This window comes from Notolabrus celidotus, chromosome 12, assembly GCF_009762535.1.
Source record: "Notolabrus celidotus isolate fNotCel1 chromosome 12, fNotCel1.pri, whole genome shotgun sequence".
Classification (NCBI taxonomy): domain Eukaryota; kingdom Metazoa; phylum Chordata; class Actinopteri; order Labriformes; family Labridae; genus Notolabrus; species Notolabrus celidotus.
Window position 1 is genome coordinate 28,967,516 of NC_048283.1, and position 27,017 is coordinate 28,994,532.

The following is a 27,017-nucleotide window of genomic DNA, read 5'->3' on the forward strand; positions in this document are numbered from 1 at the left end:
TGAACCAGCGACCTCTGTGATGAGGGTGAGAGCCTCTGAATAGGGGGCACCGCCAGTCCATCGGTGCCCATGATCTACTGTTTTAAAATCCTGTGATTAAGGTCAGTTAATAACATTTACCATCAGAGAAATCTTCACCAAATACGACATTTGTTAGATAAGAGGTTTCCACAAGATCAAAACTAACAGATTACATTTTCCACATTTCTCCAGTGTTAGCTTCTCTACACTGGCTCCCAATAAAATGTAGAATAGAATTTAAAATCCTTCTTTTAACCTACAAAGCCCATAAAAATCAGGCACCCTCGTATCTTAAAGAGCTCATAGTGCCCTATTACCCCTCTAGAACTCTACGCTCCCAACATGCAGGCTTGCTAGTTGTACCTAAAATCTCTAAAAGTAGTATGGGAGGTAGAACCTTCAGTTATCAGGCCCCTCTCCTTTGGAATCATCTACCAGTCAGGGTCCGGGAGGCAGACACCCTCTCCACTTTTAAGAGTAGACTTAAAACTTTCCTTTTTGATAAAGCTTATAGTTAAGCTGGATCAGGCTTGGACCAGCTTTTGTCATGCTGCTATAGGCCTAGACTGCCGGGGGAACTGGCACACTGACACACTGGGATCCTAGCTCACCTTCTTCCCCCCAACCCCTTCATCACTTACTTTAACTCTGCCTGTCCCATTAAAGTTACTAACCATAGACCTTTCTGGAGTCCCTGAGCTCCATTGTCTCGTAGATTCCTCTGAGCTGCCGTAGACGTCCTCCTGCTGCGGACGATCTGGACTCCAGCTGATACGGACGTGCTGGACTCCAGCGGCAACAGCTTCTACGACTCGTCTCATCACTATCACCTCTCTCTCTTTTACTCCCCTCTATCTGTCTTTCCAGACCCAACTCAGTCGAGGCATGATGGCTGTCTAACATGAGTCTGGTTCTGCCTGAGGTTTCTGCCTGTTAAAAGGAAGTTTTTCCTCACCACTGTAACTAGCTAAATACTGCGATGTGCAATGCTCATGATGGATTAAGGTGGGGTCAGACTGAGTCTTACCCTGTCTTGGTGTTGGGTCTCTGTTCATAATTTGACATAGTGTGGTCTAGACCTCCTATGTTTGTAAAAGCGTCTTGAGATAACGTTTGTTGTGATTTGGCGCTATACAAATAAAGATTGATTGATTGATTGATTGATTGATTTTACTTGAGAAAAAAGCCACAAAAACACGCTTCAAAATGTGCATTTCATGAAAGAGTGACTTGATATTTAGCAAATAGAAACACAAACATGTCAGACGTATTTCTTCTCAAACCCAGAGTTGTTTTCTGACCGTTGAACTTCCTGTAACATCATCGTGTTTTGACCTTCACGGCCACCGTACCCCTCTTTCCCTCCACTCTTAAAGTTTGAGTTTTCATTTTACCGTTTACTCCCAACTTTTAAAAAACCACAGAAAAGAATCAACCCAGTTAAGAATCTCTCCCACTTTTATAATTACCGGAGACACCATCTTTTCTCTATGCTTAATTAGAAGAATTTTCTGCCCATTCGCTTCCTTTTGTTTCTCAGGACTGTCACCAATCCCCTCAGAGACACTAAAGCTCCAACTTCTTCCATCCCTCCATCCCTCCCTCCCACTACTCATTTAAACTTTTTCTCTTTTTTTTGAGAATAATGCTGATTTTATCGCGCTCATAATTGCAGTATAATTATGGGAGGTAATTCTCCCATGGTGCTTGGCCAGGTCCGCAGCCACAGCGTGAGCAGAATCTGCTCGGAGGTTAAACTCTTGATTTGAAATTGAGAGGCAGAACGATGGCGAGGATAGGAGAGCGTACGCCACAGTATGAACGGGTGGTTCATGTGGTACATAAGAGTGTGTGACCTTGAAGCTGTCATAGAGTGGTTCATTTATGTGTGTAAAAACAAGTTTTCACTAAAAACACAACAAAAGTTTGATTCCTGCAATCAATACTTAAATCAGCCACAGTTGAAAAAAGTAGTTTTTAACCCATGAATCAACAATATTAGGATAAGGATTGATCCATAGAGGAGAATGTATGTCTCTACGGCACCTTATTGATGCATCGCACTAACTGTCTGGGACTTAAGTTAGATGCAAGGCTGACTTTTAACCCACATTGTGCAAAATGTTTTGTGTCTTATGACTTTTCTGCAGACATCCTCTTGACACGCAATTTCAAGTGTTTTCAGGCGAACACCAACCTCCCCTAGCTTGGTTTAAACTTCTGCATTGACCCCATGCAGTCAGTTCCCATAGCCTTGTACCGATGTAGATGCCTAAGCACATATCCTGACGTGCACCTCCTCAAAAATGTACCTACACATTGAAACAACACAGACTGCAAGCCTCATGATTGGTCCACTAGTTAGCATCCTATTTCCTGCATTCACAACATTTCTGATATCGCCTTTTCTGCAAACACTGATCAGCAGGCGTACAATCCATCTCCTCTCTTCCTCCAACATAACACAGATTCAGTCTCCATAGTGTCCCTATGCCAACAAGAATTTAAAGAATGTAGCATAACTGGAAACTGGTGCTATGACTTGCATAGAAGTCACACTGCCAACTAGTGTTCAGGCGGAGTATTGCAGAGAGACGCTGGCACTCCAATGCACAAGTAGCTAGTGCAAACGATGGCGTAGACCACTGTGGTGTAGCTACAGCAATGCAGAAGTATAAGCATGCCTTTCAGAGCATGGGAGTTGTCTGTCTACCTCTAACTTGATCGGTTTCTTTGCTTGTCTTAATGTCTGTTATTTGCATTTTTAAATATGAAGTTTAGAACAAACACTCCTGAAGCAGATGATGTTTTGCACGGTGGTGCAGTGGGTAGCGCCGTTGCCTCACAGCTAGAAGGTTCCTGGTTCGAATCCCCGGCCAGGCAGGTGCCTTTCTGTGTGGAGTTTGCATGTTCTCTCTGGGTACTCCGGCTTCCTCCCACAGTCCAAAAACATGCTCACCAGGTTGATTGATCACTTTAAATTGCCCGTAGGTGTGAGTGTGTGCATGAATGGTTGTCTGTCTCTCTGTGTTAGCCCTGTGATTGGCTGGTGACCTGTCTGAAGTCAGCTGGGATAGGCTACAGCCCCCCGTGACCCCTAACAGGATAAGCGGTCAAGATAATGGATGGATGGTAGACAACAAACTTCCCTATTCTGCAAGGTTGCACTGTTCATCTCAATGGAGTTTGGTAACTTTAAAAACGACATGATGGGGCGCTGGTGGCCTGGTGGTCTAAGTATCCCACGTAAAGAGGCCATGTTCCTTGTCACAGAGGTCACCTGTTCATTTCCTGCATGTCTTCCCCCTCTCTCTACTCCCCACATTTCCTCTCTCTCTTCAGCTGTCCTGTCAATAAATTCAAAAAGTAAATATATATTACTACTTCATTAAATTCTATATATTTGTATGGATCCTTTCTGAAATGATGTCAAGCTGTTAGAGTAACCAAGCGTCAAAAATAAAAGCTTGAGGTAGATATTTTGATCAGGCGGATTTCCCTCCTGCAACCATACCAGCCTGTTTCAAGGCTACAGGCTGCAGTGATCTGTGAGGCTAATCCCAAACATGTTTTGAACCCAGAGGTCACCATCTCTCTCTAAAAGCATAAAAAGAAGGCCTAAGTGAAACTGAAATCCCATGAGTAGCATTTAAGGACCTTCAGTTGCCCCTACGTCACGATAACCTCAGCCTGAAGCGGCTGCACGGCGCAGATACACTCACAGTAAACATGTGGTCGTAGCTTGGGTTGCACGTGTGTGCGTGTGTGTGTGTGTGTGTGTGTGTGTGTGTGTGTGTGTGTGAAGCAGCAGTTATTCTGCAGGTTTTGTCATGGTGGCCAGGTGTTCTTCACATGGGGGGGGAATTAAAAAAGATGACCACAGAGCCAGCACCCATGGTACCAAAGGAGACACAGTGTAGAAACCACACCTAGCAGCACACACACACACACACACACACACACACACACACACACACACACACACACACACACACACACACACACACACACTGCAGGGGGGGGGGAGAGAGAGTCGCCTGCTCCATCCAGAGGTCGGAAAAGTGGTGCAACCGACTCTTAGAAAGGTGTGTGGGTTTTGAGAGTGAGTCTTTTCTGTGTTTCAGCTTCTTCTTTTTGATTCTTTCTGTGTATTCTGAATTCTTAGAGAGGCTTTTGAACCTGACATATTTTTTAAATTCTCACTATTGTCCCTGAAATGGAAAATTATTCATTCAGAAAGATCGGGGTGAGCAATAGAAAAACATAATATTCTCAGAATCTTGCAGCATTGTCCTCTCAGTATGACTGTCAGCGTGAGTGTGCCCCGTCGCAATCGAACGCCATGCAAGTGTGTGTGTGTGTGTGTGTGTGTGTGTGTGTGTGTGTGTGTGTGTGTGTGTGTTTGTGTGTGTGGGAAGGAAGGAAGGAGGGGAGGTTGACGGAGAGAAAGTAGCAGAGGAAGGGGAAAGCGTGGAGGAGAAGGTGAGTATTCCCCCTGGTGTTTTTCTTCAGCTCTTTTGTTCTAAGAAGCTCGCTGCGATCCCACAATCGGCCGTGTGAATTACTCTGTTTAACTCGCCGCAAAATCTATTCCCCTCCCCCTCAACCACAGCCGGTGCCACTTTGATCGCACGTACCCACTGTGGGTGATCTGGCACCTTGCAACAAGTCTTTGGGGGAGAGGAAGTATTGATGCTTTATCTTTAATGTGTTCACCAAACCAAACTTCAGTCTCTATCTTCTCATCCTTCCTTTTTAAAGCCTCTCTATGGATACATGATAGAAGAGATCAGAGTGTAATCAAGCATCCACCAAAAACATCCTGACACCTTGATGAACAGCAGCTAACTTTCAGCTAGCTTCCTGTCTCATCTGCATAGCATCAGCACTCAGGGCAGCAAGAGTGATCCAGCTTCATATGAGAAGCAGAGGCCGTGCTTTCTGAACATCATTAGCTCCAGCTGCTGAAAGGTGAGTTACAAAACGCTTCATCATCCGTCATAGATAGCAGTTAGCATTGTTAGCTGAGATTCACCTGTTTGCTATCAAAGCTATGAATTCAATGTGTAACAAAAGGCCTTTTTTGAAGGAGCACATTCTAAATGGTGACGCCTAAAACCTGCTGCTGCAACATCCATTATCCAACATCAAATTTAGATCCCTCAGTCCATCTTGAATGAGCTAAGGCCCAGAGAAGTGGCCTGGATCATGTCTCTACCATAGACTGCATATAAAAGTGACGTCATCTCGCTCAGCTCGAAGTGAGGCCGCCACAAAAACTGCTCCCTCTAGTGGCTGGCTGCAGTATAGGTCAAAAACTCCAGCTGCAGTCACACTTAAAAATAAATACACTTCTTTGTTTCTCTCATCCGTATGCTATAGGGTGATATGTAGTTATTATATGACTGTTTTGAGGTGAGGATTCACAATGAACTACAGGATCAATGCAGGCATGTTTTTTTACTCCAATGTATTTTCTTTTGCTCTAAATGTTCTTTAAACAGGATTTTGCATCAGCATAAATCAGAAAGGATGCATCAGCTTTGTCTGTGACCGTCCTTGCTAACAGTGTGGCTTCAAAACAGTCAGATTTGAAAGACATAAATGTTTCAAAGCGTGTTAAAAAGTGATGCTTCGGGGCAGTAATGGCCTAGCGGTGTAAGCGCCCCACACCCAGAGGCTGTAGCCCTCATTGCAGAGGTCGTAGGTTCGATTCCTGACCGCGACCATGTGCTGAATGTCCATAGACTATATATAAAAGTGACGTCATCTCGCTCAGCTCGAAGTGAGGCCGCCACAAAAACTGCTCCCTCTAGTGGCTGGCTGCAGTATAGGTCAAAAACTCCATCTCCCCCATTCATTTGAATGGGGCTGCAGTCAAACTTAAAAAAATAAATACACTTCTATGTTTCTGTCATCCGTATGCTATAGGGTGATATGTAGTTATTATATGACTGTTTTGAGGTGAGGATTCACAATGAACTAGAGGATCAATGCAGGCATGTTTTTTCACTCCCAAGTATTTTCTTTTGCTCTAAATGTTCTGTAAACATGATTTTGCATCAGCATAAATCAGAAAGGATGCATCAGCGTCAGATTTAAAAGACATAAATGTTTAGGAAACATGTTAAAAAGTGTTGTTTCAGGGTGCTGGTGGCCTAGCGGTGTAAGCGCCCCACACCCACAGGCTGTAGCCCTCATTGCAGAGGTCGTAGGTTCGATTCCTAACCACGACCATGTGCTGCATGTTCATAGACTGTATATAAAATGGAAGTCATCTTGCTCGGCTTGAAGTGAGGCCGCCACAAAAACTGCTCCCCCTAGTGGCTGGCTGCAGTATAGGTCATTCATTTGAATGGGGCTGGAGTCAAACTTTAAAAAATAAAAACAAGTGGTACGAATGTTCCTCACATCCGTATGCTATAGGGTGATATGTAGTTATTATTTGACTGTTTTGTCTTCAAGGCCTCTTTTTTCTGAACAGTTTCTTTTCCATTAGTTATTAGAGGTTAAAAAACAGGGTGTTACTTCCTGTTTACTTTGATTGACAGCTGCCGTAGAGAGAAATTCTGTACGACCTCAGGACGGTACGCTGTAGGGTGGAGCTTGTTACCGTGGAAACACACAAATTCTCTACTGTGCAGACTGGCTGCAGAAAATCTACAAGAGAAAACACGCGCTCTGGCTTTGGCTCCAAAACTCCAAAAGCCAGAGCGATGCTGTTCATTATATATACAGTCTATGGTCCATACATGGTTCCCTGTTTGCATGGGATAGTTTTAACCAGCATTTGTGGATGCAGCAGTAAACTGCATGCACATGCAATGGTTGTGGGGTGTGACTTTGAGCCCATGCAGTGAGTTCCACTACAGAGTTGTGTCTTCTTTTTATTTTAAAGTTGTATTTTGGAGCTTTTACACCTTTATTAGAGTAGAGAGGACAGTGGAGGCCGGAATCGAACCCAGGCCGTCTGCTTTATGGGTGATCTTTGGGTGTGTCTGTTTTAAATGACATGCCTCCTGAGGGCCTAAAGATCACCGCCATTTAGTCTTAGGCCTTGTCAATATTTTTGTATCACTAACCAAACTGAAGCTCTGCCTTAAGACACAATTATAACACAGTCTCAGCAGATGTGTGTCTGACATGAGTCTGGTCCTGCTGGAGGTTTCTGCCTGTTAAAGGAAGTTTGTCCTTGCCACTGTAACTTGCTAAATGCTGCTATAGGCTTAGACTGCCTATAGCACTGCCTTAGGAACTGACACACTGGGATCCTGTCTTTCCCCCTCTCTCCTGTCTCTTACTTTAACTCTTCCTGTTCCATTTTTCTGGAGTCCCTGAGCTCCCTTGTCTCGTAGGCTTCTGCTGCTGTGGACGTGCCAGACTCCAGCTGCTACAACAACTACTATCTGTCTCCCCACTATCATCTCTCTCTCTCTTCATCTCCCTCTCTCCAACACGGTCTCAGCAGATGTGTGTCTAACATGAGTCTGGTCCTGCTGGAGGTTTCTGCCTATTAAAGGAAGTTTGTCCTTGCCACTGTAACTTGCTAAATGCTGCTATAGACTTAGACTGACACACTGGGATCCTGTCTTTCCCTCTCTCTCCTCTCTCTGCCTGTCTCTTACTTTAACTCTTCCTGTCCCATTAAAGTTACTAACCATAGACCTTTCTGGAGTCCCTGAGCTCCCTTGTCTCGTAGGTTCCTGTCCCAGACTCCAGCTGCTACAACTACTACTATCTGTCTCCCCACTATCATCTCTCTCTCTCTCTCTCTCTCTCTCTCTCCAACACGGTCTCAGCAGATGTGTGTCTAACATGAGTCTGGTCCTGCTGGAGGTTTCTGCCTGTTAAAGGAAGTTTGTCCTTGCCACTGTAACTTGCTAAATGCTGCAAAGTGCTCTGCTCATGGTGGATTAAGATGAGATCAGACTGAGTCCTGTCTGTAAGATGGGACTGGATCTTATCCTGGTCTTGATGTTGGGTCTTTGTTAATAATAGAACATAGAGTACGGTCTAGACCGGCTCTGTTTGGAAAAAACTGTGCATGAAACACACTTTTGATACCTTTTTTTTTGGACTTTGCTGAATGCAAAGGGATTCAGTAGACAGGCAGACTGTTTCAGGGGGAAAATGTTTAACCCTTCTGCTCCAGATTTTAAAATTTCAAGAGACTAACGATGTTTCACAGATGGTGCATGCAGTTTGTTGCATAAGGTCCTTTGATGCACGCTTGCTCGGTTACTGTGGGTCTTGGTTTTACTGGCTGTATGTGATAAGAGCCGAGTTATGACTAAGAGATGGTTCCATGGTATTCTGCGTGTCTACATGTTTACAAAGCAGTAAATCTGAGCGCTGACTTCATGCCGCGCTCTCTCAAACAGTTGGGCTCTCTTCTGTAACCTACTTTGTGAACTAGGGCCCCCCTGTTCAGAAGTCTTGCTTTGGATTTCTCCTTCAGAATGACACTCTGACTGACTGGATGCCTGCAGAGCTGGAGAGAGCCATCTTTTTCTTTTTGCATCACATAATTAGAAATGCAAAGGTAAGCCCGGGGTTTTTAATAATTCATGCTGGAGCCTGATGGCGGGCTTTTTTGTTTCATAACAGATCTCTTGAGCGAACTTTTAAATTGGGGGGAAATTACAGAAATTTAAATGCGTGTGTTGTTTTGTGCGTTTTCTGAAAATCCCAGCCTGAAGCTGCAGCTAAATCTTCAGGAGTGTCTCTCTCTCTTTCTCTCTTTCTCTCTTTCTTTCTTTCTCTCTCTGTGAAAGTTGAAGCACCGGTTGTTCCACACGAAGGTCGATAGTGGTCTAAGTTTCCCTGCACAGCGAGAGAAAACCTACAAGCTGCTGCGACTTTTGATCCCATGTGTTATATATACAGCACACTCTCTCTTTCCTCTCGCTGAAGTGGTATTACAAAGGCCAGGTGTTGGCTGGAAAGAAAACGTCTGAGGGCAGGAAATCCCTGTTGACCTAGTTTTTAGCAGAGAGAGAGAGAAAGTGATGAAGAACATCGAGGGGGAGAGGAAGTCACAGTCATTCATGTTACGCTCAGTTATTGGAGGAAAGGATCCTTTATGTGTTTAAATGACTCGTGTTGAAGACAGACACATTTACAAGCCTCAGCCTTTAACTCCTTTTTCTATCATCTACAGAAAAAGTGAAACAAACACAACTTTGAGTTTTTTTTTTTTAGAATTCAGTTTTTTTTTATTGTTTTTAAGAAAGTGCAAAATTCAGGAAGAAATGAAACAATAATAAATGTCACATAAAAAGTAGTAATAAGGCCAATGAGAAAAGAAAGACTTAGATACCAACAAACAGGAATAAAAACAAAAATAAATAAATGATTAAAAAATTAATTTCTCCACCACCTACTGGAACAAAATATTCCAAAGTTTATCAGAGATTTTCCAGAAACATATCAATCCAGACCCAGTTCTTGCAATGTTTGGGGTTGGAGCAGATGCTATGGAGCTCTCTTTATCAAACAAGCAGAAGAATGTTGATATGCTTTGTGACGCTGTTAGCAAGAAGAGTAATTCTGCTGAACTGGAAACAAAAAAAAACTCTCTCTCACTCAATTTATCTCACTCTAATGAATGATGCAATGAAGCATTTGCAGTTAGAGAAAATAGAATTCACTCTGCAAGGAAAAATAAACATGTTTTACTCAATATGGCAGCCGTTATAGCAAAAACAACCCCATGAAAAAATAATAACTTAGCAAAATCCAGGGCACTTAATAATAATAATAATAATAATACATTTTATTTATAACGCACTTTTCATTTCCAGAAATCTCAAAGTGCTACAGGCACACAGTAAAAACAAACTTTTAAAAGCAGTACTTAAAATCAGTTAAAAGCCTCTTTAAAGAGGAAGGTCTTTAAATGTTTTTTAAAAGCATCCACAGTCTGTGGGGTTCTGAGGTGGCTGGGCAGGGAATTCCACAGACGTGGTGCAGCAGCACAAAAGGCCCGATCTCCCATGGTCCGGAGCTTGGTTCTGGGAGGGTGGAGGAGGTTCTGATGTGGAGTGCGTGAGTTCCGGGTTGGGGTTTGCTGGGTGAGGAGTTCTTTTAGGTAGAGTGGGGCGTTTCCATAGATGCACTGATGGGTGATGAGTGCGATTTTGTAGTTGATTCTTGCGGTGACGGGAAGCCAGTGAAGTGTGCGGAGTACTGGGGTGATGTGTTCATGTTTTCTGACTCTGAGTAGGATCCTGGCTGCGGTGTTCTGAATTAGTTGGAGTTTGTGGAGATTTTTGATGGGGGTCCCGATGAACACTTGACATGTTACAATGTTAGAACAACACAAGCGAAGATCTAGACAAGAGGAAACAAGATCAGTAAGAGTAACAAAGTGCTTCAAGTCCATTTGGGTGCAGGTACTGCCAAGCAGTGTGAAGGCAATGCACAAAAGTAAATAAGGAACATCTACAATGAAGCAACCAAACCATTTAAGACCTTCCATTATCATCATCAACAATTAACATCACCACAATCATGACCAAAGTACCAAGTGCTGGGTCACTCCAGACCTGAACACAGAGTCCCAGAGTAGAGCAGGACAGTGTGAGTCAACTGTAGCTGGAAGACATGATCTGCCACTGGGGACAACAGTGGAGAACAGTCTAGCTAAGTGCATAGTGCTTCCTAAAGAGCTGGGTCTTTAGCTGTCTTTGTGAAGTAGAGAGGGACTCTGCAGATCGAATGGAGTTGGACAATTCATTCCACCATTTAGGGACAACAGAAGAGAAGAGTCCAGCTAGTGATTTTGATTTTGAGGCCTTGTGTGCTGGAAGCACTAGGCGCTTTTTCAGAGGTTGAGCGTAGCGGGCGAGGAGGGCAGTAGACCTGGATGAGGGGTTCCAGGTAAACTGGAGCGGTTTTGGTTCCTGCTTTGTAAGTCATGATTAGAGTTTTGCATCTGATGCGAGCTGCAACTGGGAGTCAGTGTAGTGAGATGAGCAGGGGAGTGACATGAGCTGTCTTAGGCAGGTTATGGATGTAAGCTGGACAGTGCGAGTCAACTGTAGCTGGAAGACATGATCTGCCCCTGGGGACAACAGTGGAGAACAGTCTAGCTAAGTGCATAGTGCTTCCTAAAGAGCTGGGTCTTTAGCTGTCTTTGTGAAGTAGAGAGGGACTCTGCAGATCGAATGGAGTTGGACAATTCATTCCACCATTTAGGGACAACAGAAGAGAAGAGTCCAGCTAGTGGTTTTGATTTTGAGGCCTTGTGTGCTGGAAGCACTAGGCGCTTTTTCGTAGTAGGCAAGAAGGAGTGCAGTAGACCTGGATGAGGGGTTCCAGGTAAACTGGAGCGGTTTTGGTTCCTGCTTTGTAAGTCATGATTAGAGTTTTGTATCTGATGCGAGCTGCAAGTGGGAGTCAGTGTAGCGAGATGAGCAGGGGAGTGACATGAGCTGTCTTAGGCTGGTTGAAGACCAGACGTGCTGCTGCTGCGTTCTGGATCATCTGCAGAGGTTTAACTGTGAATGCAGGGAGGCCTGCCAGTAGAGTCAATGCATGACATTACAAGAGACATCCTCCAAGTTGTATTTTTGTAGTATTATTTCTATTTAAATCTTTTTTTTTTTATGTTATTGCTTTGGTGTTTTATTTTACTTGTGTTTTGTAGGTCCTTTTTTTTTTTTTTGAGGCATTGGATAAAGATGTCTCAGACTTTTGTAATTTGTATGTGAAAAAAGAAGAAAACCCAATAAAGAGATTTAAAAAAAAAAAAAAAAAAACTAATTTCTCTCAGGGGAAACACTGAGCTCAGTGCATTGCAACCATTCACACAAATAAAGGTAGTTATTCCATATTGTATTGCATCCACAAAGTGGCTCCATATGTCCAAAAACATCTCCTGTCTGTTATTACCCTTAAACATGACTTCTTCATAGGTAGCTATTTTACTCATTTCTCCCAGCCATTCATTAAAAGAGATGCTACTTTTAGTTTTCCAGTGTCTGAGCACCATCCTACATCCTGTGGTAAGAGCCAATCTACACCACAGAGTCTGGCCATGTGACAGTCTAACCCCCTTTGTGTTATTACACCTAAAATGCAAAGCGTATAAAGCTCAACAGCAACTTGGTTTTCAGTACTTGATTGAGAACTTCACTTTGCATTCATAAAGCATGTGTAAAAATGTGCCTCTCCTCCTGTCACATCTCCAGCAAATGTCAGAATCCCATAGCTTCAGTCTTGCCATCTTACAGGGAGTCCAGTACCCTCTATGAATTATCTTAAATGTTATTAACCGAGTCTGAACTTCCCTAGACGTCCCACACCAGGACCCAACTATTTCCTTCCACACCACGTTATTAAGGTCCTCCTCCCAAGCCCTCTTGATTCTGTTGATCTTCAGTGGATTAGACTGTCTCATTAGATCAGGCATGTCTAAAGTACGGCCCAAGGTCCATTTATTTATGGCCCCAAGCTTCCATCTTAAATTGTGTTATTCATAGCAAAGAATCATGTGTACATTTGCAGTTTCTTTCAAGTGCACAAACAAAACTAAAGTCAATCCAGAAACGTCTCAAAAAGCTCCATATGGACGACCTGTCCAAAGCCAAAGCTCTGGGAATTCTGCAAAACGGCAATAAAGAAGAAACACAAGAACTCTTAAAGTGGACAGGTTTTCAAATTCATGTTTTCATCATGATGTGAAAATGTTCTTGATGAACATTAAAAGTTCAGAAGACACAAAAGAGAACACAAGACAAGATCAAAAATTTGAAATTGTACAGAGAAGGCAAAATTAGCTGCATCAAAAATCTTCAGAACTCAGGTAAATAAGTATTTTGTTCTTAATATGTTCTTTTTCTTAACATGAAAATGAAGTGTGATGAAATCCTGCCATAGGAAAATAATGAGAATATTTTTTCCCACATTGCCCCAATTTTCCCCCAGAAGAAGATACATTTTGCTAATGATTTATTGAGAAAACATTTAAAATAATTGTTATTAAATGAATATTTCATATAGAGCTTTTATGATTCCTAAGTCTCAGTGGGAGCCACTGGCCCTGAGGTATTCTGACAACATCATATGTGGCCCTCTGAAAAAAGTTTGGACACCCCTGCATTAGATAATAAAGACTTGATGCCCTGCCTTGTTTTGATCATTTATCCTGTAATATTCTCTGTACAGCTGTCTGAGATATGACAGGGAGTTTCCTCTGTAAAGACTCTACACAGCTTCTCAGTTGGAGATATTTCCAAAAGTCTGTTTTGGGGCTTCTGTACCTAACCCTCATCTCTTCAAATGGCATAAATGTATCATCCTTAAAGACATCCTCAATATAGAGAATTCCTGCCTCAGCCCATGTCTTCCAGTGAAATGCTTTCTTGCCCAGCACAACTTTTAGTTTATTAACAAAAAGCTTTTATTACACATGCAAATAGATGCACCAAAAATAAATCACAGGACAAAATGAGAAGAGCTAAATACTGGAAATTATTTGTATTCATTTAATTTGACGTCGACCTTTCCTTAAAAATGTGACATCAGGTTTTGAACTTTGCAGAAGTTAAAAATCGCACTTTAAAGCCACTTAAATGTTCATTTAAAGCTGCACATGTATGTTTCTTTACCATGAACCATTTTGGATATTTAGGGAATACTACAAAAGTTTTATTTAGGATGCAATTGATATTTTAAAAAAATGTGTAAGGCACTTCCTGAACAAACTACAGCACACCTCTCCCACGGGTGCCTCGGTCACTTCCAGCATGAGGGATTCTTTGCCCTCAAAGTAGAGTCCTTCCGTTCTGTGCACGTATTCTCTGAATCCAGTCCGGCGAGGGATCAGGAGCTGCAGCTCGAGCTTCAGAGGAATTGCTCGTGGTGAACGTCTTCCACTTCTGAGGAATAAAAAAAAAAAAACCAAACAAACACGGCTGACGGAGCAGAGAGTGAGGCGTTCTGAGTGCGTAGATACCAGAGATTAAAATGTCACTCTTCAAACCGAAGCCTTTGAAGTTTTAAAAAGTCAGCCTCCGTGCCGTCATTCTGGGTCATAGGGAAACAAGACCACTTCATAATGCAACACCCCCCCCCCATCAAAAAAATCTGCTCTTTGTTTACTGTAATGCAGTGACGAAGGTTTGAGCGTGTTTGTTGTTTGCTGTCACTTGAATGTGTGTTTTTGAAGCTCTGCAGAAACACTGGAAGTCTCCACTCCAAGCAGAGACTGATTTCAGGTCAGCTGCTCCTCACAGCTTGACGTGACTCAAGTATTATGTGGAGCAATGGTGGATATGTGTGATTCAGTATCAGGCTACAGTGTAGACATTAAAAAGTAGCATAAAGTTGGACATTTATGAGGAAAATAAAGGATCATTTTGGGCTTCAGTTAGCTTAACTTTAATATGTTTAGTGCAGTTAGCTGGCGACTCTTTTTTTGTTATGTAGATATGTGTCTGATGTATAAATTAATTAATGATCAGGCCCCACCACCACTTAAACAATGTGTGTTACTCTGCAGGAACAATCTTAGGGAGACCAGGGCATCAGCAAGAGGAGACTGTTCAGCTAAACGTAGGAAGACTGCATTTGGACAGTCTGCATTTTCAGTCAGAGCAGCAGGAAAATGGAACTCAATCCCGACTCACATTAGAGACTGTACAAGCCTCAGTGGTTTTTTTTCAAAGTTATATTTTTGGGGCTTTTTGCCTTTATTTGATAGGATAGTGAAGAGAGACAGGAAATGTGGGGAGCAGAGAGGGGGGAAGACATGCAGTAAATGGTCGCCCAGCCGGGAATCGAACCGGCAACCCCTGCGACGAGGACTATAGCCTCTATATGTGGGGCGCTTAGACCACTAGGCCACCAGCACCCCAGCCTCAGTGTTTTTAAAAGTAAACTGAAATTATGGCTCAAGGAAAAACAATCATGTGATCATCTGAATGCATCAAATCAGAGACAATGAAATGTCATTTTAAATGTGTTGTTATTAGTGATGGACTGTGTTGAGTAGTCTATGTATTGTTTTAAATGCTAGTATGTTTTTTTTCGTTTGTATTGTACATTTGTTAACATCTTCCTGCCCAGGGACCACAGACGAAAATTAGCTTATAGCCAGTCCCTCCAGGAAGTTGCGATTTCGCGATCGCAACTATCAACGCAAATTCAACCAATCAGCGCGATTTTTTCGCGGCCTTGCAATTTTATACAATCACCGCAACTTTCTCGCAACTTTGACCAATTACCTCAATCTCAGCCCCTGTACGTCATCGGTTTTGTCATCAATTTCACTTCCTAGGAACATAAACATAAGTCCTCCCTTGATCGGCACTTTTCAACAGCAAAACATGCACAGAGAACGGGTGAAAAGAGGGGACGGCAGGCAGGACAAGTGATGATGACATATGATTATTTATAGATTGAGGGGCTCAGTGTTCGCTTGGTCACCTACCTGCAGCAGGTGTACTTCATGAACCAGCTCTCCTCACCTCCATGCATCTGTCTCATCTTCATTGAGGATTTTTACCCCCCGGTGCGTTAGTGACAAAGACACAACCGGGGGACGTCTGTTTAATATTTGAGGTTTGACGTTGTTGTTGCCGCCATCACCGTAAAAAGCTCCGCGTCTACAGCTTGATTTAATCCAGTTTGGTGAAACATCAGACACATTTAGTAAGTTTTGATCAACTCCTGGTCAACAAAGATGCAGATTCATTTCAGAGTGCGTGAACTGCCTGTCAAGTGCCCCTGTCACTGCGAGGTGCATTCAGGGACCGTCGTAAATGTGCAATATAGACCTTTCATGGCATTTTTCTGTGAATAAAGAGAATGAAAACACAGTCACAGTCGCCACATCAAGAATGTTTTCTAAAAACAACTGTAATTTAGCGTATTTACTTGCCCCTGAGATGTTATTGGGGGAAAAAAGCAAAAAAAAAAAAAAAAAACGCAACTTTCACCGCAATTTTTTCAAAAAGCTGTCGCAAATTCAGGCTTTTTGGGGACGCAACAATCACAAAAAAATCCAGCGACATCCTGGAGGGACTGTATAGCTAACTCTGGCTTGACAGTTTTTGTTTTGCATGGCCCCTGTCAAATAAACTAATAAATAAATCCTCCTTCGTGTCCAACTTTTCAAATTACATCTCAATCCTTGTAAGAAAAACAACGTAATTCTCAACTCAACTTTATTTATAAAGCACTTTAAAACGACCACAGCCGGAACAAAGTGCTGTGCATATATAGACAATTAAAACAACAATTAAAACACAGGATAATAAAACAATAAAAACAATAGAAACAATAAATAAAAACAAGCCAGAAAACAGTAAAACAGGAGCAGAGTCTCATGCAGGGTTGAAAGCCAAGGAATAAAAATGGGTTTTAAGGTGAGTTTTAAAAATGGACAGTGAGGAGGCTTGTCTAATGTGGAGGGGAAGCTCATTCCATCATTTTGGAGCAGCAACAGAAAAAGCTCGATCCCCTCTCAGCTTCTGTTTTGCCCTCGGTACCTCCAGGAGCAGCAGATCAGCTGACCTGAGGCACCGAGCAGGAGGGTAGGGGTGAAGGAGCTCAGAGAGGTAAGGAGAGGTAATTCGCTGATTATTTGCGGGACATTTTATAATTTTATACACTGTTTTTTATTTATTCATTTATTTTCACTTGTTTTTCTGAGCTCATTTTTTCAGGTTTTGTTGTAAAATATTTTTAAATTTTTGGGGAAATCCTCTTTTTTCTAAATGAGAAGTTCAAATCAACTTTAACTTTTTTAAATAAAACTCTTGATGATGTTACTTTATCTATGTTTTGATGCCGGCCATCAGGGTAAAACAGCAACTTCCCCTTCTTGGGTTTGAGTTCCAGATAAGTGCAGTCTTGATGTTTATCTTGCGGCTACAACAAGATGACATGCAAACAAGTTTCAGAGTTAAAGATTTCTACACCTTCCATTAAACTCTCACTGCAACTTCAAACTCAGTCTCAGTGCTCCAAGTCGTGTTCCAATGTCTTTTTGCTAAACTGGGATGTTTTGGAGATAAGTCATCTGACACCAGAGTTATATACAGTACTGTTCTCACTGTTACATAGGCCTGCCTACACACACACACACACACACACACACACACACACACACAGGGACAGGCTGTCAGTCAGCTGCGAGGACACTAAAGACTGCCGATGTGTATCAGACATTTCAGCAGTCGAGCGTTTCGTCTGACCTGGTCAATGAAAGCCCGCCCTCCTTTATCCCTCCACCTCTCCCTCCTTTTCTATACCCCTCCACCTCGCCATCCTTACCGCACCGTCGTTATCTGTCTGTTTAGGGATGCTCGGCTCCTCCTCGGCCTCTTTGTGCTCGCCGGGGTAAGAGCTGGAACTTGAGAAAGTCTGTGTTTGGGTCTCTGAGGAGCTCTTGTCTCACCCTGAAAGGGGCCTGAAGACTTTCGCCACTTTTTTAAAGAAAAAACAAGGACAAGGAAAAAATAGTGCTAGCGCCAGAGACGGTGTGTGCCGGTAGTTACAGATTTATGAGACTTTGAATAAAAACATGATGCTATCTTCACATGGTGGCATCTTAGATATGACATCTATCTTTTCCTGCAGCTTATTGCTCAGTTTCTCAGGCAATTGTTGCATCATGCATTTAATTAGAGAGGTTACGTTTTCTAACGATGCACGACAAGTTTGATTCAAGTTTGTTTTATTTTGCATGCTCATAGCTTTACAAATCTTCAAAATACAAGCCTGGTTAATTTAAAAAACCTCATTTAAAAGCCTGGTTCATTTAAAGGACCTCATTTAAAAGCCTGGTTAATTTAAAAACCTCATTTAAAAGCCTGGTTCATTTAAAAGACCTGATTTAAAAGCCTGGTTCATTTAAAAGACCTGGTTTAAAAGCCTGGTTCATTTAAAAGACCCTCTTTAAAAGCCTGGTTCATTTAAAAGCCTGGTTCATTTAAAAGCCTGGTTCATTTAAAGGACCTCATTTATAAGCCTGGTTAATTTAAAGGACCTCATTTAAAAGCCTGGTTAATTTCAAAGCCTGATTCATTTAAAGGACCTTGTTTAAAAGCCTGGTTCATTTAAAAGACCTGGTTTAAAAGCCTGGTTCATTTAAAAGCCTGGTTCATTTAAAAGCCTGGTTCATTTAAAGGACCTCATTTAAAAGCTTGGTTCAATTAAAAGCCTGGTTCATTTAAAAGTCTGATTCATTTAAAAGACCTCGTTTAAAAGCCTGATTCATTAAAAGACCTAATTTAAAAGCCTGGTTCATTAAAAGACCTCATTTAAAAGCCTGGTTCAATTAAAGGACCTTGTTTAAAAGCCTGATTCATTTAAAAGACCACGTTTAAAAGCCTGGTTCATTAAATGGACCTTGTTTAAAGGCCTGGTTCATTAAAAGGACCACATGTAAAAGCCTGTTTCATTTAAATGACCTTGTTTAAAAGCCTGGCTCATTTAAAGGGCCTCAATTAAAAGCCTGGTTCATTTAAAACACCTCAATTAAAAGCCTGGTTCATTTAAAGGACCTCAATTAAAAGCCTGGTTCATTTAAAAGACCTCATTTAAAAGCCTGGTTCATTTAAAGGACCTCATTTAAAAGCCTGGTTCATTTAAAGGACCTTGTTTAAAGCCTGGTTCATTTAAAAGACCTCATTTAAAAGCCTGGTTCATTTAAAGGACCTTGTTTAAAGCCTGGTTCATTTAAAGGACCTCATTTAAAAGCCTGGTTCATTTAAAGGACCTCATTTAAAAGCCTGGTTCATTTAAAGGACCTCATTTAAAAGCCTGGTTCATTTAAAGGACCTTGTGTTGTATCTAAATGCTTAAATACTCTAAGTATTCTTTTTTCATATCACATAGATCTCAGAGTTTCCAAGACCTTAAACACACTTTTAATATTTAAAGAGACTTGGACCTTGTTTTTAAAATCAGACTTCTGGAGAGGTCCCTGAGCTTTAAATTATTTTTCATCACCAGTCTTTGTCGGAGAGAAAACTCTGCCTTCTCTCCTGAGTGTGTCAAATAAAGTTGCTTGAAAACCGGTTTCCAACTGAGGTGCAACTTAACTTCTTTGTATTCATCCATCAATATTCAACCAATAATACAATATATCAATAAGTAAATAAATGAAATGTATAAATAAAGGCTGATCTAGAGAACAATCCTCAAGTTTGTCTTCATTTTTAATTCCACAGGTAAAAAAATAAATGTACTCTTTGCTGCAAAATGTTGTAAACAGCAGATTTTTCGCCTCCTCTGCAAATAAAAACTGATGACAATGTTTCTGTTCCCCAAACATTCATTTATCATGCTTCTAATATTATCAGAACTCATCTTAATATTTAAATGTGTGTATTTTTAGCTGACAGTCTTCTTCTGCACCTCTTTGTGCCATGGTGGAGTTCTGAGCGTGCAGTTTCACATGTTTGTCACTTTCTTCTCATGCCTGCTGCTTGAACATGTGGTTGCATGTACAATACGGTCGGTGGTTTCTATCTATCTATTGGTTATTGACAGTCATCGAGCGTGAGCAGTGTGTGAGAAGGTTCTGTTGGTGGAAAATGATAAAGAGATAAGCGATGGGCCTGATGAGGGGCTCGATCATCAGATAGCAGCTTCTGAGGTTTGTCGCGACTTTGCACGGGGGCCGCTCGAGTTTTCTGCACGACAACACGCTGAAGAACGTTTGAAAGAGTTTAAAGAAAAGGAGAGTTAAGTTATTCTACGAGGGCGTTCAGATTCACATTTCCACACTGCCACTGCAGGGTGATATGCCTCCTCTTTTCTCTATGCGCCTCGCATGCAGGACTGCATTCCACAGCCCGAGATAATTAAGGGTGAAAAATCCTTGTCATTGCAGGGGGAAGCTCTTTAGGTACCAATTCACCCTGATGAATAAAACCCTAATTAATCCACTTAATCTGCTGCATGAGATTATTCCCCGTTTTCACAACCATGCACTGTACACTGCCTGTCTTGAATAATAAGAGGTCCAGGAGAAAAAAATATATAAGAGGGGGAAATTTCCCATCCAAACTTCTGTGATAAGGTCTTGATCTCTCTATTATTCAGCCGCTCAGTTTTTACAGCCTGTGCTGCGCTGTTCAAAGTGTTGCCATAAAAAAAGCCAAGCACCGAGGGGCAAAGAGCAACAGTAATCATACTTGTCTTAGAAGACCTTGTGGCGGCATTGTGCTGCCCTCCATCGTATGTCTGCAGCCATTTTTCACACGAGCTGTAAATGTGACAAGCTCTGGTTATACACGGTCTAATGATTTAGAACAGAAAGTGCAGAAATGCCTTCAAATACCACAAAGTGAGCGGACAAGAATGATCTTATAAGAAGGAGGACAAAATCAGGTGTTTACGTACAAGTTGCTGCAAGTGAGGAGAGTTCAATCTTTAAATAATAGAACCCTGAAGTGGAGGAGACGGTCTTGTTATGAGAGGATAAACATGTGAATGTGACGGTTTAGGTTCAGCATGCTCTCTTAATTTACAGGAGGCTCGAGCTGCAACGCTCTGCAGAGAAATACAACCTCAAAATACGACTGCAGTGTGTTTAATGAAGAGGCTGAATGAGGGAGTAAATGTGGATTAAAATTAGTCCACATAATAGCCTACAAGCTCTACAAAATTATTTTAATTTGCAGCAAAAGTCCAAGAAATTCATGCAGCAGCTTCGTGGAAAAAACACACTATCTGGATTTAGAACGTCATTAGATAATCTACATAAAAATAAGGTGCAAGCTTGTGCAGGTAAAAAAAAAACACCTTCAGTTCTGTTTCTCTAATTATGAGGAAAATAATCCACCACAAGGGAAACCCTGTCCTTCTTGGTATCATGTCTTTTTTTTTGTCTTTCCTAATAATGTCTGCACTTTTCAGAGAAACCCTCTCAGCTGTTTGAGAGACAGAGAAGCACACAAGGTTTCTGAGATCGGACAGAAACAACTTTTCACCAGACGCAGTGAGGCCGGCTGGTGTGGAGCTCTGCGACGACGTTCTGTGGAAACAGCCAAAGAAAGAAGAATCACCTTCAGATTACATTTCACCGTCTTCTACAGGAGATTGCAATCTTTTAAAGACTTCTTTAAAAACACAAACTTAAAAGTGGCAACAGAAATAAAATGTAAATCCTCCTTTTTCATAGTTTTCCTTATTTGATGTAGCTGTTTTTCTGTCTTCCTGTGTAAATATGTGCAGAATGCATGAAGGCATATATATGTCTGTATTAAAAAAGGACATAAGAGTGTATAAGTGGGTTTATGAATGTGTGTGTAGTCCTGTTTATATCTGTATCTTTGACTCTGCTTGACTTTTAAAGTAGGAAAAGCGTCCTGGTTGCTGAAAACAAATGCTACATAACATTTATGTAAACAAAGAGGAATAAATTAATGTTTTATAATTGTTTTACATTAAAATATGTCACCATGTTGAAGATTCTAAGGCATATAAATAAATTAAAAATGAGATAATCAGATTTCATTTCTTGTTGCCAAGAGGGAAAAAGGTCATTTTTCATCCATAGAAAAACATTTCTGTTAAAAATAATAATAATAATAATATTTTTTAATTGTTTTACTATAAGACATATTGCAATGTTTAAGATTCTGATGCATTAATTAATTAAAAAATAAGATAAATAATCAGATTTCATAAAAAAAAAAATTGCATTAGTTTTTTAGAAATTTTTTCTTCAAGGTGCCAAAAAGGAAAAAGGTCGTTTTTCATACACAGAAAAACATTTCTGTTAAAAAAAAGAAATAAATTAATATTTTTTAATTTTTTTTACTATGAGACATATTGCAATGTTAAAGATGTGAAGGCATTGATTTATTAAAAAATACAACAAATAATCAGATTTCATAGAAAATCATTTGCATGAATTTTTTTTTTTCATTTTTTCCCTCCCACATGGTGTCAAGAGGGAAAAGGTCGCTTTTCATTCACAGAAAAATGATGCAACAACTTTCTGCTGAAGAAAAATGCTAAAAAAAAACATTTCTGTAAAATTTATATTTTTTAATAGTTTTATTATAAGACATATTGCAATGTTAAAGATATAAAGATTGTAATAATGAATTAAAATATAAGATAAATAATCAGATGTCATACACGTTCATTTTTCATACACAGAAAAACATTTCTGTTAAAAAAAAGAAATAAATCAACATTTTTTAATTGTTTTATCATAAGACATATTGCAAAGTTAAAGATATGAGGACGGTTTTGAATCAAAATATAAGATAAATAATCAGATTTCATAAAAATAGTTTTTTTTTCAGTTTTTTCTTCAAACAAGGTGCCAAGAAGGAAAAAACCTAATTTTTCATTCACAGAAAAATGACACAACAACAATACCTGGCACATTGGACACATCACCTTCTAAGTATGAAACTCTGACTCGAATCATGAGGACTTCCTGTGATTTTACAAACCTGTGCAGTGTTCATAGAAAACATGCAAAGTGAGTAACCACCTCCTCAATCTAAAGCTTAGTCACAGCACACAGACATGTAGACGGCAGGTAGAAAGTGAGAAGCAACTAGTGTTTCTGTAAGTGTGTGTGTGTGTGTGTGTGGGAGAGAGAGAGAGTGTGTCGGGTGTTTTCTGTGTGTTTTAGGTTACAGCTCGCTCGCTCACGGTTGCCTCCAAGTAGCCTCAGATCGCTTGCCTTGTCATCAGGCACCATTATACGGCTCCCTCTCAGGCTCCTTAAAGTCTGTTGCTTCAACACACACATGCACACACGCACAAGAGCACATCAGTGTGTTCAGTGCAGTGTTTACAGGGAGAGAGAGGAGTGTGTGTGTGTGAGGGTTTTAAAAATGAGAGTTTCTGTGTAACACCCAGCTTTTCCTCTGAATCCCTCTCTGTGTTTATCGATACAGCTTTGTCAGTGAATTATTAAAGAGGATGGAGTCAGTGATATAACTCTGACTGAGCTTAATCACTCATTATAATCCACGCTGGATGAAATATTCACCATGCTCATGCAGAGGGACCCGGCCTCGCAAAGACCTTATCACCCTGTATCCGGGAAATCGATATTCACGCTGCATCTGATAAGCAAATATGGATAAATACAACAGAGTTTGGTTGTTTGAAATGCTTTTTCAAACCAAATAAAAGCAGAAGAAGCTTATAATAAGAAGTAAAACAAAAAAAGATTAAACAATTATATTTCTAAATCACTTTTTGGAGATAATCTGCCTGAATTATTGCAAAAAATCCTGCAGTTTTTGATTGGACAAAAGCCCCCATGGAAACATTTAAACTCTGCTATGAGGCAATAACACAGCGTGGGAGTGTGTGTGCTTTACGGTATCTATTAATATTGAGTGTAGACGTGCACGGCTGCAGAGTGCAGGATCTTATCAGCGTGCTGTAAACATATTTTGTGTGTTTTTCCTTCTCTGCGGTGGCGATAAAGAGATGGGCGACGGTCCAGCGGTGGCACAGAGACTCTCTCAGGTTACCGGGCTGTCGCTCAAACCGCCGTCATCCACAAATCTCCTGCAGACTTTACATCAGTTCTCACAATACAATCTACTTTTGTGCATTTTGCAGACTAGGGCTGCAGTCCTGCACCTTATATATCGAATCTCATTTTCTGTGCATGATTCTGGTGAATAGATCTCGATGTGGAAGAGAGGAGATTAAAAAAATGCTGCACCGAAAATGAAAGCTGGAGGACGTCTGCAGGAGTCAGAGGTCCAAGTCTCTTTAAACATTAAAACTGTGTTTAAGGTCCTGGTAACCCTGGAATTTATGTGATATGAAAAAACGATATATTTACTATTTACCACTTAGATACAACACAAGGTCCTTTAAATGAACCAGGCTTTTAAAAACAGGTCCTTTAAATGAACCAGGCTTTTAAATGTGGTCTTTATATGAACCAGGCTTTTAAACGAGGTCTTTATATGAACCAGGCTTTTAAATGAGGTCTTTATATGAACCAGGCTTTTAAACGAGGTCTTTTAAATGACCCAGGCTATTAAAGGAGGTCTTGTAAATGAACCAGGCTTTTAAAAGAGGTCCTTTAAATGAACCAGGCTTTTAAATGTGGTCTTTATATGAACCAGGCTTTTAAACGAGGTCTTTATATGAACCAGGCTTTTAAATGAGGTCTTTATATGAACCAGGCTTTTAAACGAGGTCTTTTAAATGACCCAGGCTATTAAAGGAGGTCTTGTAAATGAACCAGGCTTTTAAAAGAGGTCCTTTAAATGAACCAGGCTTTTAAAAGAGGTCTTTTAAATGACCTAGGCTATTAAAGGAGGTCTTGTAAATGAACCAGGCTTTTAAAAGAGGTCCTTTAAATGAACCAGGCTATTAAAGGAGGTCTTGTAAATGAACCAGGCTTTTAAATGAGGTATTTTAAATGAACCAGGCTTTTAAAAGAGGCCCTTTAAATGAACCAGGCTATTAAAGGAGGTCTTGTAAATGAACCAGGCTTTTAAATGAGGTATTTTAAATGAACCAGGCTTTTAAATAGGATTATAACATTTTTACATGTTGTTACATCTGCCACAAGTGGCTAAATTAAATGTATTAAATATTGGGTTAATGTAAAGCTACCTTGTAGGACTTCATAATGTAGCCGTCTTTATTAATTAGGAGTTTTGGTGAAAGTTAAAAACATCTCTTTGCTCATTTTATCCTCACTTTTTTTCCTCCCTTGTCTGGTTATGTTCCCTGGTGTCATCAGACCCATCAGCCAGCTCATATTAATTTTCACTGGCAGGGAGGGTCCAGGCCTGCTGTCATTCTAAACTATTTAAGATGCACCGGACCAATCATAGTCCTTTATTTTGAAATGGGGCGGGCTCTATAAGAGGACACAGGAGCAATGCTTCAACCTTTTCGTAAACAACCAAGATGGCAGCTTTCTGGACAAGGACGTCCACTGAATCTGCTATTTCTACTAGATTATTAACAATAATTCTGCAGCTCTGCTTTGCACTGATTGGCTGAAGGTCTGTCCAGAAGCACTTCATCATGCAGCTGTTTGAAATGAACTGAAAGGATCCAGACCGGTTCACCTGGACTGAGCTGGACTGGAGATGTCGCAGCAACTTTGATGAACACTTTTGCTTTTGGTTTTGTTTTTTCATACGATAAAGAAAAAGGTTTTAAAAATGAAGTTTTTGATTTTGCATTCACAGTTTTCACACATGTAGAGGTGAGGCCTCTGAGTGTCAAGAGGTAAAGTTAATTTAGAGAAAACAGAGGGTGTAAGAAATCTAAATATGCAAACTAGGACATGATTTGACCTCCGTCTGCTTACTTTCAATGGATCTGAAAAAACTAGCTAGTCGGCCTGATTTTCAGCCTTTTAAAAATATACCTGCATATGCATGAAGTCAGTGTTCATGTCTAAAAGACTCAACCCTCAGATCTTAATTTTTCTGACTCTCCACCTGACTGAAGTGCGGCGTGGAGCTGCTGAAACTGTCTGCACTGCAGGCGCTCGTCTGTCCCAGAGCTTAAAGCTGCAATCTGCACCGACGCTGCGGCCCAAACACTGCAGAGGAGACTCTGAGGGTCCTGCCAAGATGAACCCTCTCTCTCTCTCTCTCTGTCCGTTTCTTCCTCCCTCGCTCTCACAGCTTACCTAAACCACATGAAGAGCCTGAGACACGCTGACCTTATATGGCAGCCTTCAGAGAAACTCAAGGACGTCTACACCGAGAGATAAACCTTACTCTTCCTTTATCTAATCTTTAAAATCAGATGTTTTGCTCTTTATTTTCTGCTCTGTTCTTCAGCTGTTAATGAGACAAAGTGTGTCAGAAAAACAGAGAGATGGTATCACATCAGCGGGGCATTTTTCTCACCAACGATGATGAAGACAAAGTCAGAGTACGGACGCAGTTTGAAGGGACAGATGTCGACAACATTTCATCTCCCAGGAAACTCTGAAGTGAAACGTCACTTTGTTCTCCTGCTTAGCGCATGCATGAATCACCAAACCTGATTCTGAAAATGCACGAAGAGAAAGTACAGGATTTCCAAGTATTTCAGCTCAAAAAGGTCCGAGTGAATAATCTGCAACAGTAAGTGACGCATTCACACACGTATCAGCATCAACAGGCAGTGTGAGAGAGAGGAGTGTGTGTGCATGTGTGTGTGTGAGCAGTCACATATCTTATCACTGGTGCAGATTAAGCCCCGGCCTACGATAAGGTCCGACGACAAACAGGAGGACGGCGGCGAACCGAGCTCCAGATGGGCGATTAGGAGGCCGCAGTGGCACAAGGGGAGAGGGGGAGGAAGGAGGGAGGGGGTCGAGAGAAACGACCCCCGTTTGTGTGATAACTAACCCCGCCGTCGCAGGCCGCCATTATCACCGTGCTCCCTGGCCTTCTCATGAGCACTGAAGGTTTGACATCTGCTCAGACCAGATCTGCAGCAGAGAGGACGAGCTCTGCACCTGTTGAATCACCGGCTGTCTGATTCCTGTTCTTCCTCTAACAGAGAAACCTTCTGAGTGTCATTATCCTAGATCAGACTACAGAGGCTCAGTTAGCATACTTTAAAGGTGTGAATATGTCATGATAAGAATTCTACAAATATATTCAATGTTTATGTTTTTACTGATGCATGCAAAAATAAAAAAATGCTGCTTTTATTTGTTGTGTTTGCATGACATGAAATGTAAATTACTAATGTTTATGTATTAAAGAGCTGTCAATCAATTTTCCAATTCCTTTTTTTTTTAAAGTTTTGGGGTCATTTAGGACAATTTTTGCAGGTTGCTTACTGACCTGGAAGAATAAACATCATGAAACAAAATCTAAAGTATGTTTTGAGTTAATAAAGCCAATCCTGCATGTTTGAAATTCTATGATTTTGCATTTTAAAACAGTTTTTAAATCCATATACACAATGAAAGCAATTATTTCCAGTGTCTTAATTTGCAAATCAAATGAATGTGATACAATTGACTTTTTATTATTTTTATTATTTTTATAAATGCTGCACCAGTTTGGTCTGAA

The 27,017-nt window shown here is 40.9% G+C and overlaps 1 protein-coding gene across 1 annotated transcript in view; it reads right to left on the reverse strand.

The window, feature by feature from the left end:
• The window catches only part of LOC117822771 (RNA-binding motif, single-stranded-interacting protein 3-like), a 104,422-nt gene that overhangs the window by 57,334 nt on the left and 20,071 nt on the right, over positions 1 to 27,017 (reverse strand). The window contains exon 2 of the mRNA XM_034697679.1: positions 13,742 to 13,904. Within this exon, the coding sequence (XP_034553570.1) occupies positions 13,742 to 13,904 (163 nt within the window). The remainder of the gene's footprint in view (positions 1 to 13,741; positions 13,905 to 27,017) is intronic.